This window comes from Schistocerca cancellata, chromosome 5 (genome assembly GCF_023864275.1).
Source record: "Schistocerca cancellata isolate TAMUIC-IGC-003103 chromosome 5, iqSchCanc2.1, whole genome shotgun sequence".
Taxonomy (NCBI): domain Eukaryota; kingdom Metazoa; phylum Arthropoda; class Insecta; order Orthoptera; family Acrididae; genus Schistocerca; species Schistocerca cancellata.
Genome location: NC_064630.1, coordinates 150,968,703 through 150,988,920, shown reverse-complemented (window position 1 = coordinate 150,988,920; position 20,218 = coordinate 150,968,703). Strand labels below are relative to the sequence as shown.

At 39.5% G+C, this 20,218-nt stretch overlaps 1 protein-coding gene across 1 annotated transcript in view; it reads right to left on the bottom strand.

The window, feature by feature from the left end:
- Nucleotides 1-20,218, bottom strand: part of LOC126188161 (NADH dehydrogenase [ubiquinone] iron-sulfur protein 3, mitochondrial) — a 67,280-nt gene continuing 47,062 nt past the window's right edge. The window contains exons 4-5 of the mRNA XM_049929675.1: nt 17,680-17,925; nt 1-2,335 (exon numbers count right to left, since the gene is read on the bottom strand). Of these exons, the coding sequence (XP_049785632.1) occupies nt 2,159-2,335; nt 17,680-17,925 (423 nt within the window). The 3' untranslated portion in view covers nt 1-2,158. The remainder of the gene's footprint in view (nt 2,336-17,679; nt 17,926-20,218) is intronic.

The following is a 20,218-nucleotide window of genomic DNA, read 5'->3' as shown; positions in this document are numbered from 1 at the left end:
TTTCTTTTGCACTTAACAAAACTTTTACCTTTTGCAGTGCTTTGCATATTGAGTAATTGTAAGTTATGTTGTGGTCCAGATCTCATGCTAAGTTGCAGGTGCAAGCTCAAATAAGCAGTGTTTTAATACAACCTCTAAAATAACAGGACATTGGCCTGTAATTTGACTACTCATTTTAATTGTGAACCTACCTGTATTTACAACAGTGGATTGATTTGGCAGTTAGCTTTATACAGATGTCCCAAATTTTGCTTCTGCTTCAAATATGAGCATTCTTCTTTATGATTACTTCAAATTTTGGACCCATACATCACTGACATATCATTATTAGAAATTATATATTGTAAGATGAAGTTGCTGTATAATTTATTTTTTTTTTAATTGTACAAACAGATACCATTTTCCAGTAATTTTTTTTATATAGCATAGAACAAATGTCAAAAATATTTCACTATTTATAAATATTTCTCTCTCTCTCTCTCTCTCTCTCTCTCTCTCTCTCTCTCTCTCTCTCTCTCTCTGTGTGTGTGTGTGTGTGTGTGTGTGTGTGTGTGTGTGTGTGTGTGTGTGTGTGTTTTTAAGAAGAATTTTTATAAAATAAAATGTAAAACTAACAATAAATTATACAGCAGCTTCACTTGCTACAATATGTTACTTCTAAGATTTATCACAGCTGCGGAACACAATCAACAAAAACATTATTAGTAATTTACCATGATACTTTGAGGACATTCTGTGACTTTTCATAGTTAAATTGTAGAAACCATTTTCTTGTACTTTCTTATCGTCTGGGTACAAAATAATGGCAACTGTTAGAAGAAAATGTTCAGGTGCTGCAAATATAAGTTTTATCTTTTCCTCGAAATACCACCTAAGCTTCAATGTGTGTTCTGAAATCAAACTGTACATTAAAATGAGGAGGAGGAGATTAGCATTTAACACCCCATTGCAAACAACGTCATTAGAGACTGCATTTAAAAATGTCGCTTACTTTTCTGTTCTCACTTATATCTAAAGCAATTGTAAAGTATATATAATTTATTATGTTACATATGAGGCACGTGTCAACTTCAGTCTAACAATGTAGCTGTATACAGAAAATTTTGGTGCACAATTCCATCTTTAAGGCCACTTAATATGGGCAGCACGGCCAAAGTTTTGGGCTTGTTTGGAAACCACAATTCACATTCTGTGCATACTTTCTGACACACAATTAGGACTTGTCTGACACTGCATATTTTTGTGTGTGGCTGTTCAACTTTGAACTGTGTCCTTTCACTGCAATAAGCATTATCAAAAATGTTCAATTCAGTATCAGTGGATAAGAAACCTATTACAGGTGTGTTCTTGTGCTTAACTGTAAATCTGTATGGTCTGCACACTACAAATTTGTGTATTTACGTAATATGTTCAATTAGTGGTGGCAGACTTTTCAGTAGGACCCATATGAGCCCACACATCTGCATTCGTCCCTTTTGTCACTGTGTCAGGCAGCAGAGGAACTCTCACCTTTTCACCCTCCAGCAGAATGCAAGAAAATGTATGTAATAAATGGTTCATATATTGCCACACAGCAAGAACAAAGTTCAAGATGGATGAACAGTTACACACTAATATGCCATGAAAAATGGTTCAAGCAGTCTGCCTTTTTTTCTGTCATAGCTTGTATTACTGCAGCAATTGGAAGTACAATTATCTCACTGTAAAAGAGATGAATGGAGTAATTGGTAAGAGAGCATAAATTTATTTGTGGAAGATTTGTGTTTAACTTAATTGTACCATTATATAAAACCTCATTAATGCTTTACTTATTTCTGAACATTTCATACTGTATATTATCTGTACTTTACCAAGTGTCTGAATATGTGAAAAATGTAGCAGTTGTGACTGCGATAACACATATTATCCCAAGATGAGGGTCTTTATATTTCTGTTTCTTGAGGTTTGCTTAGTGAGCTGATCACAGCTGCTGTTCTAAATGTTAACTGAGCACCTGATTTTAAGTAGTACAATTCTACAGTATGGGAGATATATTTCAAGCACTGTAACAGTTTGTGTGTGTGTACATATATATTTATTATATTTCACTTCAACTGTACAGTGGTTCAACATATAAAACTAATGCTACTAACAAAGAGCTGTTTTGAGTTCTTCCAACCTACTTCTTCCCTTCTCCAGACTCACTACCCTTTGTCTGTATTTCTTCTTGAGCAGCTGGAGCCTCTCTGAAGTTTGGGAACTGCTCCCACGGTGCTGACAACTCAAATCGACGGAACTCTTGTGCCAATTCTAGTGGCTCGACGACAACACGCTTTCGTTCATCATCGTAACGCACCTAGAATGGACAGACAGAAGCTATGACAACGCTCGTCAGTGATAATGTGTCATCAAACTTTAACAAGTAGTTTACCTTTCATACACATTACAGGGTCAAAGCTAATAAATGCTAAAACATACCATTCTCTCAGTAAAATATTAGAACAGCCCATGTGTATGACAATGCTTACTCACTCAGCATATGGTAAAAGCACTGAGCAGTGGCTGGACGCACAAACAAGACTGTGTACATGTGTTCATATTTTGTTTACATATCTGTTCACCAACAATGCATTCGAAATATGATGAGAGGCTTTACTTATTCACTTATTCCCTGATAGAAACAATTATGAGGGGGGAGAGGGAGGGGAAAGAAACTGAACGACATTGCCTTGGGTAGAGCTTGTGTAGTTTGCATTTCTGCCACTAGGCGCATATAGCGCAACTTGCTGCCTGTTCAGCACCACCTGTGTAATTGATCTGGCTTGTTCTGTTGATCTGCAATGATTGTTTTTGCTAGCACTGTTTTGTTCTTATTTCGTTTTTTTATGATGGCAAGTTTAAGCGAACAATGTGCAGCTGTCAATTTTTGTTTTCTACTCAGTAAAAATGCTGCTGAAATGGTTTTAATGTTTAAAACAGCTTACCACGATGAAACTATGGGAAAAACCCAAGTGTATGAGTTATTTGCTTGATTTAAAAATGACGACATGTAGACTGGTGACAAAGTTCATTCTGAACAACTGTGAACTGCTCAAATCAATGAAAATATTGAAAAAAATTCAAGAGCTTGCGCTCACAGATTGTCGACAGACAACTGATCCATTGTCAGAGCTTAGTGGGTTATCTTTGAGCTCAATTCAGCGAGACTGGTTCTCCCACCATGACAACGCACCTGCACACACAGCCATCTCTGTTAATCAAAAACTAAGCACGGCACAGTTCCACTGCCCCATGCACCTGGCTCTGGGTGACGTTTTCTTATTTTCACATAAGAAAAGGGGCATTGAAGTAGTCATGGAAAAATAACGAGAGAGGAGCCATTTCTAAAGGTGACTGCACAAAATGTTTCGAGCAATGGAAGCACCACAGGGAGCAATGTATTAGCTGTAATGTAATGGAGAGTATTTTGAAGGGGTAAGGTTGTTTTGTAAACAGTTTGAAAATATATAGCTTTTAGAAGATAATTCTGGATTTTTTTTGGTACCATCGTATTTATGAAGCATATAGCAAAATCATAATATGTTTATTTTTTATTAATATTTTGAAATGGAATGACTGAAGAGAGTTTTAAATTAATTAAAACAAATCCTCAATTATGACTGGAATACATGAAACATTCGCCAATCAAGAGAATGATACAACCTTAAACAAACATTTAGCAAAATTTATTATTGTAAAACAAAAATGATTTCCTTCATGCAACACAAGAGAACCATCATCTAGAAAATAAAGAAAAAAAACATGCATAAATTATGAAGTATAAAGAGATGTTTTCCTTTTGAATCCATCCATGGAGGAAAAAGCATAACTAAATCATAGCAATAAATTGTGTGTGAGAAGAAAGAGCAGATAAAAGGTTTGTCAAAAAACCAACTGTGGTTGTCTGATTACAAGACTAAACTGGAAAGCGCAAACATTCTAAGAAGGTGTTAATGTTTCTCTCCACCACAATGATTTATTCACTTACACTGACATCTACATCCATACTCTGCTAACCACCGAAGTGTATGAAAGAGGGCATTTCCCATTGAATCAGTTGTTAGAGCTTCTTCCCATTCTATTCGCACAGGGAATATGCGTATCTGAACTGTAATTAATCTAATGTTTTCCTCAAAATTCCTATTAGAGTGATAAGTAGGGGATTTAGTATCTTCATCATTTAAAGCTAGTTCTTGAAACTGTAAGGATGCTTTCCTGGGACTGTTTATGTATATCATTAAAAACCTGCCACTTCAGTTCTTTCAGCATCTTTGCACACACTGCCATAGGTGAAACAAACCTGTTACCATTCTCTCCTGATATAGGACATACACATCCAACACACTGACCAATATTCTATGGTGGGTCACATGAGTGATCCGTAAGCAATCTTCTCTGCAGAGTGAGATAATTTCTGTGGTATTTTACTAAGACCAAAGTCTGCCAACTTCTTTAATTACGCCTGACTTTACCTGACTGTTCCATTCAAATTCCTACAAATGTCACACCCAGTTTTTTTGTATGAGCTGACCATTTTCAATTGTGTTTGTTGATACTGAGTCATAGGATACTACAATCATGCCTTCCCCCCCACCCCCAGCCCCCTCCTCCCCCACAGGACCACAATCAGTTCAGAGGACAATGCCACATGTGACCTTCGTTGAAGCTCCATGAGCAAAGCTGGTCTCCTCAACATTCTCTGCCAGTCACTGGAATAATCCAAATATGACCTCACTGTGTGGTTGTTTGTCCCACAGTGTGCTACAATCATTCATTTGTTGCACCCTGTTCCCTAAATGGCTGCTGGAACAGCCTCCTTTTCAAGATGCTGAATGAGGTCCTCAGGTACACGCACTGCACATTGTTCATATAGCTATGCAGTATTCCCAAAATTTTTATGATAATGCTTCTAATCACATATCACACACAGAGTTGCAATTTCGGGTGTAGCAGTGAAAGCGTTAAAATACGTTGATTAGTTAGCTCTACATTTCATTTCATAAAAGGTATCATAAAAATGAAAGAGTCAGAAGCAAAGGGGTGTAAGTATACTTGTTATAATTTCGATAAGACTAAATTCACTTGTACCTCTTTCCTTCTGACATCCTCAAATAAGATAGTTGTGTTCAATTTCATTTATTTTGCTAATTTAATATCATCTCCAAGTACATTAATGAGACAAATGCATCCTATCAATTTTTGTGAAATCAGGAGTCAGGCTGCTAGTTAATATTCTCATGACAGCCTGCAAATTACTGTCTGTTAAACAGCTTCGGTATTTGCCCTTGTTGATTTTCAAGCAAGAAAAACTTTGTTCACAAATATACGTCGATCCAAATGTGGAGAACATTTTGCCTGCAAATTTCTTGATACATGGAAATGTTTCAGCTGACAAAGATTTATAAAAGTCAACTAAAGTTACAGCACTAAACATTTCTTTCACTGCATGATCTGCTTGTATGTCAATCAGTTCAAGTTGCAGCTCCTGTGGTGCAGTGTCAATATCAGCAGTGATGGGATACGATAAAACGTTAAATTGAGGCTCAATTTTCTTAAAATCCTGAAATCTTGTAGTAAACTCAGCCTCTAAACTCTGGAGACAAATCCCTAATCTCAGCTGAAACACTTCCAGGTACTTTCTGTTTCCCTAGTAAAGGGAAATGACAAAATTTGCCTTCATTTGCTTGCCTTGCAAACAGACCTAGTTTTGCTTTAAATGCTTTGACATGTGTCCACATTTCATGAGCAAACAACCCCTTTCCCTGCAATGTCACATTCAGCTCATTCAGTTTTTCAAAAATATCAGCTGCAAACATCTCATATCTCCACTCTTCACATCCTATTTTTGCAACAAAATCATGAGATACCTCCTTAGTGTCCAGAAATAAAATAATTTCATCCTGCAATGCCCAGACTCTTTTTAATACTTTGCCCAAGCTCAACCACCTCACACCGTTATGGTAAATTACATCTTCATGTTCTGCCCCCACCTCCTCAAGAAGAGATTTGAACTGTCTGTGATTGAGTGCCCTAGCTCTGTGTTCACAACACCAACAACAGGATCTACCACATGCTTTAAGTCTAGTGCAGTCTTGCAGATGTAAAATACAATGAAAATCCAAAATGTCACTGTCTGTGTCTTCGGCTTGTAACTTGTGTTTTAAAAGTTTCAACATACCTATATTTTTCCCCACAGAAAGCTCTGGCCCCATCTGTTGTAATGCTTACCATTTTGTTCCAGGATAAGCCACTTGTTTTCACACAATTAACAACACGTTAGAACAAGTCCTGACCAGTGGTTCTATCTTTCATGGATACTATACCAATTAATTCCTCGGTGATGACAAAACGTTCATTAATTCCACAGATAAAGATGAGTACTTGTGCAGTGTCTTCAATACCTGTGCTTTCGTCCATTGCCAGTGAAAACCAAACAAAACCTTCACTCACAGTCTTTAGCTGGTCTGCAAGTTCGTCAGTAATTAAATCAATGCACTGCGCTATAGTCCTCCTTGACAACGAAATACTCTCAAATTCGGTTTAAATCTCAGAACACAATACACTTGCACACCCTACCATGCACTGTTTAATAAACTTGCCATCCGAAAAAGGTTTGTTTCATTTATCAACGTTATAGGCCAAACTCTTTGCCTTTACAAATGTCTGCTTGTGTCTGTGTATGTGCGGATGGATATCTGTGTGTGTGTGTGTGTGTGTGTGTGTGTGTGTGTGTGTGTGTGCGCGCGCGCGCAACAGAGAGAGAGTGTATACCTGTCCCTTTTTCCCCCTAAGGTAAGTCTTTCCGCTCCCGGGATTGGAATGACTCCTTACCCTCTCCCTTAAAACCCACATCCTTTCGTCTTTCCCTCTCCTTCCCTCTTTCCTGACGAAGCAACCGTTTGTTGCGAAAGCTTGAATTTTGTGTGTATGTTTGTGTTTGTTTGTGTGTCTATCGACCTGCCAGCGCTTTTGTTTGGTAAGTCTCATCATCTTTGTTTTTAGATATATTTTTCCCACCTGGAATGTTTCCCTCTATTATATAACGTGGTACTGCTGCACAGACAAAACACAAGTAAACCACCCAAAAAAGAAGAAAATTGCTCTGAACGTCGTACTATTCACTCAGTGCGGGAGAAATACAGCATTTCCATCAGCCACCACGTGGAGCATAAATTTGCGCCAATAGCAGGATGCACAGTGCTTTTTTCCATGCCTGTGGTGGCTGATGGTAGTGCTCCCATAATCCACCACACCCACATGCAGCTAGGTTGGTTGCGTGACTGTAGAGACATCTGTCTGTAGTAAGCACTTCCAAGTAGCGCAGACGCTTGCCGATTTTTTAGTCGCGCGGGGAAGGGAAATTTTGTTTTTCCTATGATTTTTGTAAATGTCTTGGCGGGCCACACAAAACCCCTCTGCGGGCCACATGTGGCCCGCAGGCCGCTATTTGCCCACCCCTGCCACTAAGGTGTTCCAACAGCACCATACATTTGAACTGTCGATGATTAATAGACCCTATCCTTTTGCATTTGCCTCTTCTTGACATAGGTCATACCAGGTTTCTCAACAGGTGAAGCAAGTCTCTATGGTTCAGTCTCAGAAAAAGACAGCACCTCAAGCTTGTTTGTTAGGGAGAACTCATTGTTACACTGATACCCCTTGCATCTGTCTTCCCTGTACAGGGCACTTAGCCATAGCACTGACATGCTACTCAGCCAATGGACAAGTAGTGACAGATCCCATTCTTTCTGTAGAGGGGACAGGATCCACAGGAGAGGATAGTACTTGAGGTACCTTTGGTATATCTGGTGCATGGTAGGCCTCACAACACACCCATTCGCAGCAGCTCCCAATCTTTTGACAGTACTCAGTGCTATTCCCAGCTGCTTTCAAACGTCACCCAACTCATCCCGTGTTCGAGAATAACGCTCAGTGGGGATGCATTCTGGCTGGTGCAATGTTTTACAAAATAGTGAACCAGTAACATTTAAATTAGCTTGCTGATTCTCTTAACATATGGATATGTTAAGCTAGAAGTATTATCAGTTCTCTTTAAGAACTGAAGTATTTGGCACACACAATGTTGTTTCTATTGAGGCAACAGAAAAATCTGGGATACAAGTTATTAGTCTCCTGAAACAATGAGGCTATTGTCATTAAAAAACTTGAAAATAGCATTAATTTACGATAAATGCAGGTAACATACAATGCAGTTGAAAGGGAACACTAGATATAACAATACATTAGCTACAATATATCACGACAGTCAATGAAATAGGTAATGCATGACATTCAACTTCCAAAAATTTTCAAAGATATGTTAAGTCATACTGGTGTACACTGAAATTTGAGGTGAATGGTTCTTTAAAGGAGGGTACTATTGCTAAAATTGTATAAGGCATCGATGCTGATTACAACTGAGCTATAGCACAAAATAAATTTTTCGTGGACTGCAAAATATGACAATACACATGAAACACACTTGAGTTTTGATGCAATAAACACAAAAAAGCACTTAAAAACTACTTTAAGTTTTTGGACATGAGGTTTCAAGGCAAAGTTGTCCGACATCTGATCCTACTCAAACACTAAGAACATAGCCAAAGTTGGCTTATATACATAAATTTAAGTAAACAAAAGTGCAAATTGTACATATTTTGCATTTAGCTGGTTTCATGTCATCTTTCACACTGGCAAGCCAAAAAAAACACACACACACACACACACACACACACACACACACACACACAATGTAAAACGTGAAGCACAAATATGTATAATTTATGCAACACAAGCTGACACTTTACCAACAGTAATTCATTCTTGACTATTTCCTACAACTTTTTTTCAGATTGGCATACAATATTTCTATACCAAATAAGGTAAGACATTTTCTGGGGTGGGGAGGTGGATGATTGATAAGAATAATGAGGTCCCATGTATAAGCCTACAGCTTTTCTCGTTTACACAGGTAGTGTTTCCAAAAGGATTGGTTGTATCCTGGAGAAATACAGTGTGAAATGTGCTCTTCGACATCCATCTAAGATCACTGTGCGTTTGTGCCAGTTTTGCATGGAGCATGTGGAGGGGAACACTGCCAGCATGAACTGAAGGTCACGACTATTTTCTGGGTGTTGTCTGTAACAGTCTATCAGGGAACCTATGTCAATTAATATACAGAAGCAATATCAGGCACATTGCTCTTTAGTACTGTTGAATTTGGCAAACATTTTGCAGCAGAAAACTGGAAAAACCATCCCTTGAGAACTGTAGCATTCATTTCCTAAAGTTTCACCTAGCTTTCTAGAATGAAACATCACTAAATATTCCAGATGAAGTGACAAACCAAGCCACTGGGAAAGACGACTGTCTTATCACCCTTGCCTATTGGTGCTTTTGTTGTTCCATTGGTTACACAGTTCCTTTAACCAGCGTCTTGTCAAGTAAAACAATGTCAATTAATAAAATGCTCCTCATGACACACAAATACTGGCATCTCCAGGCCACTCTGATTCTTCTCTTGATCATAAACTTCGGAGTCAAATATTTTGTGTCAGAAACCAAGCCTGCAAAGAAAGTTTTGAAATGATGAATAACACCTATTAAATAACCCCACTTCTTTGAAGCAGAGAAGATGCTTGTTGAAAGAGGGTACCCCTTGCTCTGATAAAACCATATATATGTATGTGTACTGCATACTGCTCGAATGTGTTAATCTTGGTTAGCCATCTGTCTTTACATTTCTAGCCTGGTGTTTCCAGGAGCTACTCCAGGTGGAATTTCATCATTCTCTTCTTCCTCATTTTCTTTCTCCTTTCCAATTGCAGCACCACAGGCCAGAATGTTAAATGCAGTGACTGCTATGTCCACACTCCAGAAATACCGTATTTACTTGAATCTAAGCCGCACCTGAAAAATGAGACTCAAAATCAAGGGGAAAAAAAAATTTCCCAAATCTAAGTCGCACCTGAAATTTGACACTCGAAATTCAAGGGGAGAGAAAAGTTTTAGGCTGCACCTCCAAATCGAAACAAACTTGGTTCATTGTAATATGAGACACGATTTAGGTTGAACGAATGACAATACAGCTACAGTAGTTTGGTTCGAGTCGTAAGCTTAGCAGTTAAGCTTTGCCAGGTAGCCATTGCTATGCGTCAGGCGCTCCGTCCATATTTATACAGGTACCCTTCCTTTTTCACATGCTTCGTCTAGTTTGAATTGATTGCTTATTTTTCTTTGATCTGATAAGTGCCGTTCTCTTTGTTATAGGTGTTTACGTCACTCTAACCTGAAAATGCAATTCTGTACTGTGTCATGCATTGTGTGTCGCATTCTCATAGTGAGTGTTTACGGCCTGTCACCGCTCGCGGCATGGTTTGCTTATGTGCACGCTACCGCCGCTTACAATTAAAAAAAAAAAAAAAAAAAAAAAAAAAGCGGAATCGTCTCATTAGCGAAACAATGGCAAGAGACTGCTATTTGTTGTTACTTACACTGCTGCTTTCTTTGATAATGATCAACAAGAACCAAATAATACACTGCGTATGATAGAACATGTTCTGAACGAGAGTTTAGCGAAAATTTTTCTCCGTTTGAAAATCTTTGCAGATGCCTCTTTAGTACATTACATTCTGCACAGAAATTACAGTCAAATTAGATTTATGAGGTGCATTCAAAATCTAAGGCCTCCGATTTTTTTTCTAATTAACTACTCACCCGAAATCAATGAAACTGGCGTTACTTCTCGACGTAATCGCCCTGCAGACGTACACATTTTTCACAACGCTGACACCATGATTCCATGGCAGCGGCGAAGGCTTCTTTAGGAGTCCATTTTGACCACTGGAAAATCGCTGAGGCAATAGCAGCACGGCTGGCAAATGTGCGGCCACGGAGAGTCTTTCATTGTTGGAAAAAGCCAAAAGTCACTAGGAGCCAGGTCAGGTGAGTAGGGAGCATGAGGAATCACTTCAAAGTTATCACGAAGAAACTGTTGCGTAACTTTAGCTTGATGTGCGGGTGCGTTGTCTTTGTGAAACAGCACACGTGCAGCCCTTCCCGGACGTTTTTGTTGCAGTGCAGGAAGGAATTTGTTCTTCAAAACATTTTCATAGGATTCACCTGTTACCGTAGTGCCCTCTGGAACGCAATGGGTAAGGATTACGCCCTCGCTGTCCCAGAACATGGACACCATCATTTTTTCAGCAATGGCGGTTACCCGAAATTTTTTTGGTGGCGGTGAATCTGTGTGCTTCCATTGAGCTGACTGGCACTTTGTTTCTGGATTGAAAAATTGCATCCACGTCTCATCCATTGTCACAACCGACGAAAAGAAAGTCCCATTCATGCTGTCGTTGCGCGTCAACATTGCTTGGCAACATGCCACACGGGCAGCCATGTGGTCATCCGTCAGTATTTGTGGCACCCACCTGGATGACACTTTTCGCATTTTCAGGTAGTCATGCAGGATTGTGTGCACAGAACCCACAGAAATGCCAACTCTGGAGGCGATCTGTTCAACAGTCATTCGGCGATCCCCCAAAACAATTCTCTCCACTTTCTCGATCATGTCGTCAGACCGGCTTGTGCGAGCCCGAGGTTGTTTCGGTTTGTTGTTACAAGATGTTCTGCCTTCATTAAACTGTCGCACCCACGAATGCATTTTCGACACATCCATAACTCCATCACCACATGTCTCCTTCAACTGTCAATGAATTTCAATTGGTTTCACACCACGCAAATTCAGAAAACGAATGATTGCACGCTGTTCAAGTAAGGAAAACGTCGCGATTTTAAGTATTTAAACAGTTCTCATTCTCGCCGCTGGCGGTAAAATTCTATCTGCCGTACGGTGCTGCCATCTCTGGGACATATTGACAATGAATGCGGCCTCATTTTAAAACAATGTGCATATTTCTATCTCTTTCCAGTCCGGAGAAAAAAAATCGGAGGCCTTAGAACTTGAATGCACCTCGTAAAAATCTAGTCAATTGCTGTGCTTCATTTCTGACAATCACTATTAAGCATAAGAATAATATGAATATAAACATGAGATGATATGTATATTCTTCCGCGTTTGCTGTTGTCTCACTCTAGTTTCGTCGTTTATTAGGCAGACACGAAAGAATACATGGCAAAATGTTTATATTCATATTATTCTTATGGTGAAGAGAATACTGCATGTGATTCACGATTCATAAAAGTTCCTATTAGCAACCATCTCTTCTCACAGGTAGAAAAAATTCAGAACGTAGAGTTGGCCATATTGACAAACATCCCAAACAGTCTTGCCAGTCGGATTTTCGTAGTACATTGAAATGCTGCTACATTCGAAGATGAACAATACGGAATTTGTATTTACTTCGTTGGATAATGTATGAAAATGCAGCGGTCGAAACTCGGGGCGGAGCAAAAACGCTCGTCTTCCACTTTTTTAAATTTATTTACTGTCGCAGAGGTTTCAGCGCCAGTATTTATCTTTGTGCGTGCAAAGCATGCCTGTGTAGCGCTACATATATTCGATGGAAGAAGTTAGTTGTGGTGGCACCTACCAACATTTTTTCATAACTTCCGCTTACTTTGAACACGATTCTATGCCCCAGGCGGTTTTTTGGATTACAAAAACTGCAAAAAAAGTGCGGCTTAGATTCGAGTAAATACGGTATATAAAATCAGACCCTCACAGTTGATCTCCAATTCAAAGCAACTGATAACAATTTTACCCATAACATAACTTCAGAGCATCGGCTGATGAACACACAACACTCCAATGATCAAAGAAATACTACACTTCACAACACAAACATTGGAAGCTCACCAGCATGTGCTACTGTTTACTGCCAAGGTGGCAACAGGACGGGCTATACCTGCTGGCCTGTTACTCGCCAAGGAGAGGAAAGGTTCATCATCAGTATTAGCTGGGCAACAGTATCATAGCCCCAGCATTGAACTAGAGTGTCAAAAGTTATTTCAGTCGCACAGCAGAGCCTTTTTAGGGTCTGTAAAGGATGATCTGGGTTTGCGTAAGGTGGGTGTCTACTATATTCATTGCAGTTGTGTCACATCATACATCAATCACACCATCAGGTCTGAATGACAGATGTCTATCCATCGTAAGCATGATCCCGATGTAAACAAGCACATGCACGGCAATTTGTCAGCGCAGTCATAGCACATTGATGGATATTACTAAGCTACTGGAAGTATACCCTATTTATATATTGGATTTTTTTGTTATGCTATCACTAATGAAACTAAGACATTGTAAAGTATTCACAAACAGCAATGGTTTTGCTGATCAGTATGCTAAATGCTTACACCATGTATTTCTTATTGCAAATCTCAGTGTATAATCACTTTCTCTGAACAATTCTGTGCAAGACATTATGGCTAGCTCTGATCAGTGCTTGTCGGACGTGGTTTGTAAATACTCCCTCAATTTCTCCTTTGTACATGAAATGCTGAAACTCTTACATTTTCACCTTCTTTTTAATAAATTTGAAAAACATGGTATAATATCACCAAATCTACACAGATGTAGTAGCATAGTGGATACAGTAACTGATTTGTATACACAAGGTTGTGAGTTCGATTTCACTTTTTTCTTTCTATTTTATGTTTATCAAAATGACATTAACTGTTGTACACTTGACGGCAGATGAAGTGTGTGGAGGAAAATCAACCTTTGTTACGTGACTATGTACTCTTCACCGTTACTCAGTTTGTTGGTGGTGATATTTCTGTACAGGAGCATTCAGGTGTATACATCATTCTGGAAAAAGATCAGGTCCGTTGTGAGTACTGAAGAAAATGGTAGAAACTCCTTCCTCCCCCCCCCCCCCCTACCCCCACCAACCACCAACAGTTCTCAACAATCACACAGGCATTCATTGTGCTGTTTCTCACTCATTCGTGTTTCCCACGTGTCCGGAGAAAATGGCTGAATCTCTGTTGTGTTCTTTTGTAAATACATAGAAGAGAAACAGTGTTTAGAAGCACCAAAAACTGACAGTTCTCAATGTTCTTGTAAAGTTTTCAGAAAAGGAACTTGCAGCAATGAAGTCCAAGTTGACGGGCGTTTCTGTGATATGTGTATTGTGTGCGCCTAAAGAGAGACACAATATGGGTAAGCTGTCAACTCCAGGAAAGACATGAAAACATCAGATGTGTGTGTTAGGAAAATGTGATGATTTCATTAAAATGCTGTGGTCAATGATGCACACATTTTTCTTCAGAAACAAAGCACTAAAATAAACAAGGTACTTCAAGTGGTAGATGACGATCACTTGACTACTTTTAAAAGAAAGACATTTTATAAACTGACAAAAGATACTGGTTTTTAATTTGAAAGTAGGAAATGAAATAGTATAATTACAGATAGTGAAGATATTGCTTTGTGGAGTTGTTCTTTCCGCCAGATTCAACAGTTCAGGATTGAGAAACAGATTTACTACCTTGACAAAATGAGGCTTAATGCAGGACATGTGACACAAAGTGTGGACAAATGAAAAAGTGACTGGTAAGAGACCAACTTTTGTTGCAAGTCTTATCACAAGCATTAATAAAGACCCAACTGGAAAAGGAATAAGGCTGATTGTACTGAACTGTTTTTTGTATCACAAATGATTGGGCATTATCATGAAGACATGAATGGTGAAGTGGTCCAAAAATGGTTCAAAGATATTCTACCCAAATTAGAGCCCAACATTTTTATAATTATGGACAATGCTTCATGTCATAGTATTAAGGTTGAGTGTAGGCCACAAAAATCTTGGAGGAAGGAAGACAATGTAAACGGGCTGATGAGAAAGGGAGCACACATCAATCCTACTGTGATTAAGCTCGAATTACTGGAACAGGTTGAAGCTGATGTTTTAGATCAGTGCATTATTGTTGAAACAGCGCAGTCTATGGATCACACTGTCATTAGGTTACCGCTGCAATTTGAATCCCCACAGAATTTATTTGGAGCCAAGTTAAGGATATGTCACAAGAAGTAATATGACATTTAAGCTACCAAACATGCTTAAATTAATGCTCGAAGCTCTGTTGCACGTACCAAACACTGGTGGGATCCAGAACAACAAGTAATAAAAAGTGCTTGGATGGTTTCAGAGATTGTGGCGTTGATTAGCTACTTATCACTCTTGAGGGTGCCAGTTCCACTGATGAAATTTCTTCTTCAGATTCAGAGATGGAAGGAGCTCAGAGGTTACCATACGGCTGAGGTGAGTAATACCTTAAGTGACTTCAGTTATACAGCAAAATCTCTGCAATACACTCATAAAATCACACCCTGCTCTAATAGATAAATTATACTGTGTTCACACAAGTATTTTTATGCTCTTTTTCTAAGCTAAAATGTGGTTTCTGCCTGGTCCCTTAACAAGAGTATTACCAGAGTATTATTGTATACTGTTTGCAGATTTTATTAATTATCTGCAGGTGTAATGTTTGGTCTAATCCGCTTCTGAATGTTTTATTTTGATACTTTTGATGCAAATTATTTCAGTGTTCCAGTATTTTCAAATACCTATCTATGAGACATGTTTAAATAAATCAATTGGAAACAGTTTAAACAAAACTTTGTTAACATTCACTTGTGGAATGTTGAACTGAAACAAATAAGCTTTCACACGACTACCTACAGCTGTTCACAACACTGTGGGCTTTATGAAATGGCTTTCCTGTTTACGTGCACTGGTAATACAGGGTTATTACAAACGATTGAAGCAATTTCACAGCTCTACAATAACTTTATTATTTGAGATATTTTCAAAATACTTTGCACACACATACAAAAACTCAAAAAGTTTTTTTTAGGCATTCACAAATGTTCGATATGTGCCCCTTTAGTGATTCGGCAGACATCAAGCCCATAATCAAGTTCCTCCCACACTCGGCGCAGCATGCCCCATCAATGAGTTCGAAAGCATCGTTGATGCGAGCTCGCAGTTCTGAAATGTTTCTTGGTAGAGGAGGTTTAAACACTGAATCTTTCACATAACCCCACAGAAAGAAATCGCATGGGGTTAAGTCGGGAGAGCGTGGAGGCCATGACATGAATTGCTGATCATGATCTCCACCACGACCGATCCATCAGTTTTCCAATCTCCTGTTTAAGAAATGCCGAAAATCATGATGGAAGTGCAGTGGAGCACCATCTTGTTGAAAGATGAAGTCGGCGCTGTCGGTCTCCAGTTGTGGCATGAGCCAATTTTCCGTGGGCTACGCGTGGAACTTGCCCGCACGCGTTCAACCGTTTCTTCGCTCACTGCAGGCCGACCCGTTGATTTCACTTTACAGAGGCATCCAGAAGCTTTAAACTGCGCATACCATCCGAATGGAGTTAGCAGTTGGTGGATCTTTGTTGAACTTCGTCCTGAAGTGTCGTTGCACTGTTATGACTGACTGATGTGAGTGCATTTCAAGCACGACATACGCTTTCTCGGCTCCTGTCGCCATTTTGTCTCACTGCGCTCTCGAGCGCTCTGACGGCAGAAACCTGAAGTGCGGCTTCAGCCGAACAAAACTTTATGAGTTTTTCTACGTATCTGTAGTGTGTCGTTACCATATGTCAATGAATGGAGCTACAGTGAATGGAGCTACAGTGAATTTATGAAATCGCTTCAATCATTTGTAATAGCCCTGTACATTGTTGCATTGGGTTATCTCCACTGATTAGTGCAGGTGAGCTAGACTGCTGCATAAAATGTAAGGTAATTTTTTGTACCCAACTACAGACAGCTGAACTCCCACAGGAAATAAAATCCAATGAGATTATAGCAAATAAAAAAGACTATGCAGTGTAATGTCTACATCAGGTTTGTTACGATGAACAGAGTATCGAACAGTTAACATATGTCTACAACAACCAAAAAACTTGCAACTGCAGGACACTGCCTTGGGACCGATAAACAGGTGGAATAAAACAAGAGAGATTCAAGAGTGTCCTCCCTGTTACTGCACAATGTTATTAAGGAAGCTGTTGAGATTGTTGCCATGCACAGTGATCTCTTAGTTCATTTTTTCCTTAAAAATGATGGACTGTTCACTAGTTTAAATGTCAATGAGTGTCGAGGATGTTACCCAGCTTCATTCCTGTAACTTATTTGAACATTCTGATTTTAACCAACCATAAATTCCCATTTCAGATTTTTTGGATTAAATTTTTATATATGTTTTGTGCATATTAACTTTGATTTTCAATTGTGAATCTCATGATCATGAATCTTTTGCTTATGTCACTGAAGACTCAGTTCCATGAAGTCCTTGCATTTGGCACCATGTGGTGGCAAAATTAATTAGTGGGTACTGTAGATGTAGTAAACACAACCCTCTTCCTGCCAGCCTGATTCTTGGGTTAAATGGACATGCTTTAGCTGTACTACACTGACTCCAAGGACACACATCAAACCCATAAAAATACTATGAAGAAAATAACCAAAGGAATTGAATTCAATATAGCTTTCTACTACTTTTTGCTACTGTAGTGGGCTTTCTGGGTAGCTGTTGAATAAACAAGAAGTTTGACTTAATTTGTTAAGATAAATTACACCAGGCTCCAGGCTAAAATGGAACAGCTAATATACAACTTTTCTATAATATGATTGTAAATGAAATATGGCAACTATCAAAGTTATAATCAAATGATATGCTTACCTCAACATATCCACTTAGTGGAAAGTCCTTACGGAATGGATGCCCTTCAAATCCATAATCAGTGAGGATGCGGCGCAAGTCAGGGTGATTTGCAAAGAACACACCAAACATGTCCCAGATCTCCCTCTCATACCAGTTGGCAGCCTTGAACACCTCACACACTGAATCAATAGGCGTAAGTTCATCTGTATAGGTCTTCACCCTTATACGTGAATTGAATCGAAGTGAGAGTAAATTGTAGACCACCTGTCAAATGTATCAATTATGTAAGGAACATATTCAATCAGATACACTTACTTATTACTTCGGACACACAATATATCACTTCTCAACTCTATCTGTCAACAATTTTTGCAGGTATATCAGTCAATTTTGTCATAACCTATTTTAAATTATGTTAATGACATAACTATACTTAATGTAATTGGAGGGATAAAAAATCTACTCACCAAGCAGTGGCAGAACACACACATAAAATAAGGTTATAATTTGGCAAGCTTTCGGAGCCAGTGGCTCCTTCAGGCACAAGGGTTGAAGGGGAAGGAAGAGGGGTGAAGGAAAAGGACTGGAGAGGTCTAGGAAAATGGATAAATTACGGAAAGGTCACTCAGAACTGCAGGTCAGTGGAGACTTACTAGACACGGTGCGAAGGAAATACAGACTGTTGTGGACTGCACCTTAGAGTTTAAAGGTTGAAGACAGGGTAATATGCAAGACAGAGATTACCACTAAAACATCGTGTAAGAGTTAATAAGAGTGAGAAGCTCAGTGCATTGTACATAACAGAGGTGGGAGGGGATGGCAAAAAATAGACAGGTAAGAAAATGAAATATGTAGAAAACTAAAATGGAGTAAAGAAAGGAGTAATTACTGTGAAGAAATGCTGAGACAGAAGAAATTAATGTAAATTAAGGCCATGTGGGTGGTGAGAACCAAGAGTATGTTTTAATGCTAGTTCCCACCAGCGGAGTTCTGAGAAACTTGTGTCTGAGGGAAGAACCCAAATGGCACGTGGTGAAACAGGCACCAATGATGATGATGGAGGTTTGAAGTGAGGGGTGCTCGAAATCATTGTCATCAGCACTGTGACAAAAAATCAGCATGCTAATCTGCGTCCCCACATGCAGAGCAGTTTATAATGTATTAAAGCCTGCCTCCCATCCCCATCAATTTAGGGATGATGCCTGACAGTTCACAAAAAATCACCACTCTTAACACTGGAATCAGTATCTGTGAGGATGGCGGGCAGATCTCCACTGAGACTGAGGGCTGCCCTAATATCCGAATATAGGGCACAAGTTGCCAAAATATGCTGAACTCAAAGTGGCATGGCACAAACTTCACAGAGTGATGGATCCTCCTGTCAGAGGAGGAAGCCACGTGTTAAAGATCTATGTCCACTGTGCAGTCTAATAAGCAGAACCTCCTTCCAGCAATGAGGCTGACATGACGCCCAATTTGAGCGACCGTAGTTTGTTTTCTGTCACCTGCAATCATTCAATCTTCCAGTGACGCATGATGTGTTTGTCGGAAAATGTGATGGTGGCCTGCAAGGGAATTGGACATTGACGGACAGCACCATCCCCACATGCTTCCTTGGTAGCTTTGTCGGCCATGTCGTTTCCCTGTATCCCGATGTGGCCAGTCACCCAGCAAAAGATTGCTTCCTTGCCACAGTGTTGCAGCTGCTGTAATAGTCATGGATGAGCTGAATCAGCTGGTCTACTGGATACAGTTGGTGAAGTGCTTGCAGTGCACTAAGCAAGTCGGAACAGACAAGAAACCTTGTACAGTGACATCTGTAATTTGTAAATTGTTCCGGAAAATCCTGTCAGAGGAAACATGCCAGAACAACTGAGGACATTCTCTTACTGGGCTCTATCTGTATAAACGACGATAAAACTGTGGTACATACTGAAAATGGACAAAAACAAAGTTGTAAAAAAAATAATGTGGAGTACAAGTTTTCTTGTTCTGTGTCAACCTTAAAATCTCTTTGCACCTCTGAAGACGCAAAGGTGGCAGTGCATTCGGTCCCTGGCTGTGTATTTTGATGCACGATAGATCCAGATCCTTGAGACAGTTTGTAGCACATATCCCAATGGGGCAGATTCCTGAACAGCTGTTCAAAGGTTGGTTGGCCCACTGAACTTCTGAAAGGCTCCAGTCGATATCCGAAGGCCCTTATGGTGGACAGCATCTAACATCTTGAGGCAGGAATTATGGGCATATCCGTAGACCATGCTGCCATAACCTAAATGTGATCAAACAAATGCCCTATAAAACTGCAGGAGGCAGGACCGGTCAGCTCCCCCATGTTTTTCTGCTAAAATATTTCAAAATATTCAATGACTGGAAGCCCTTTGTTCATAAGTCTTTCAGGTGTGGGAGCCAAGTTAATTTTGAGTCTAGTAATAAACCCAAAAAGCGCACCACAGTTTCTTGGACACTTAAAATATTGTCCCCCATTGTGAGCACTGGTGGGTTGAAATTTCAATGAGCATGATTAAAACTGACACATGTACTCTTCTTGGATGTG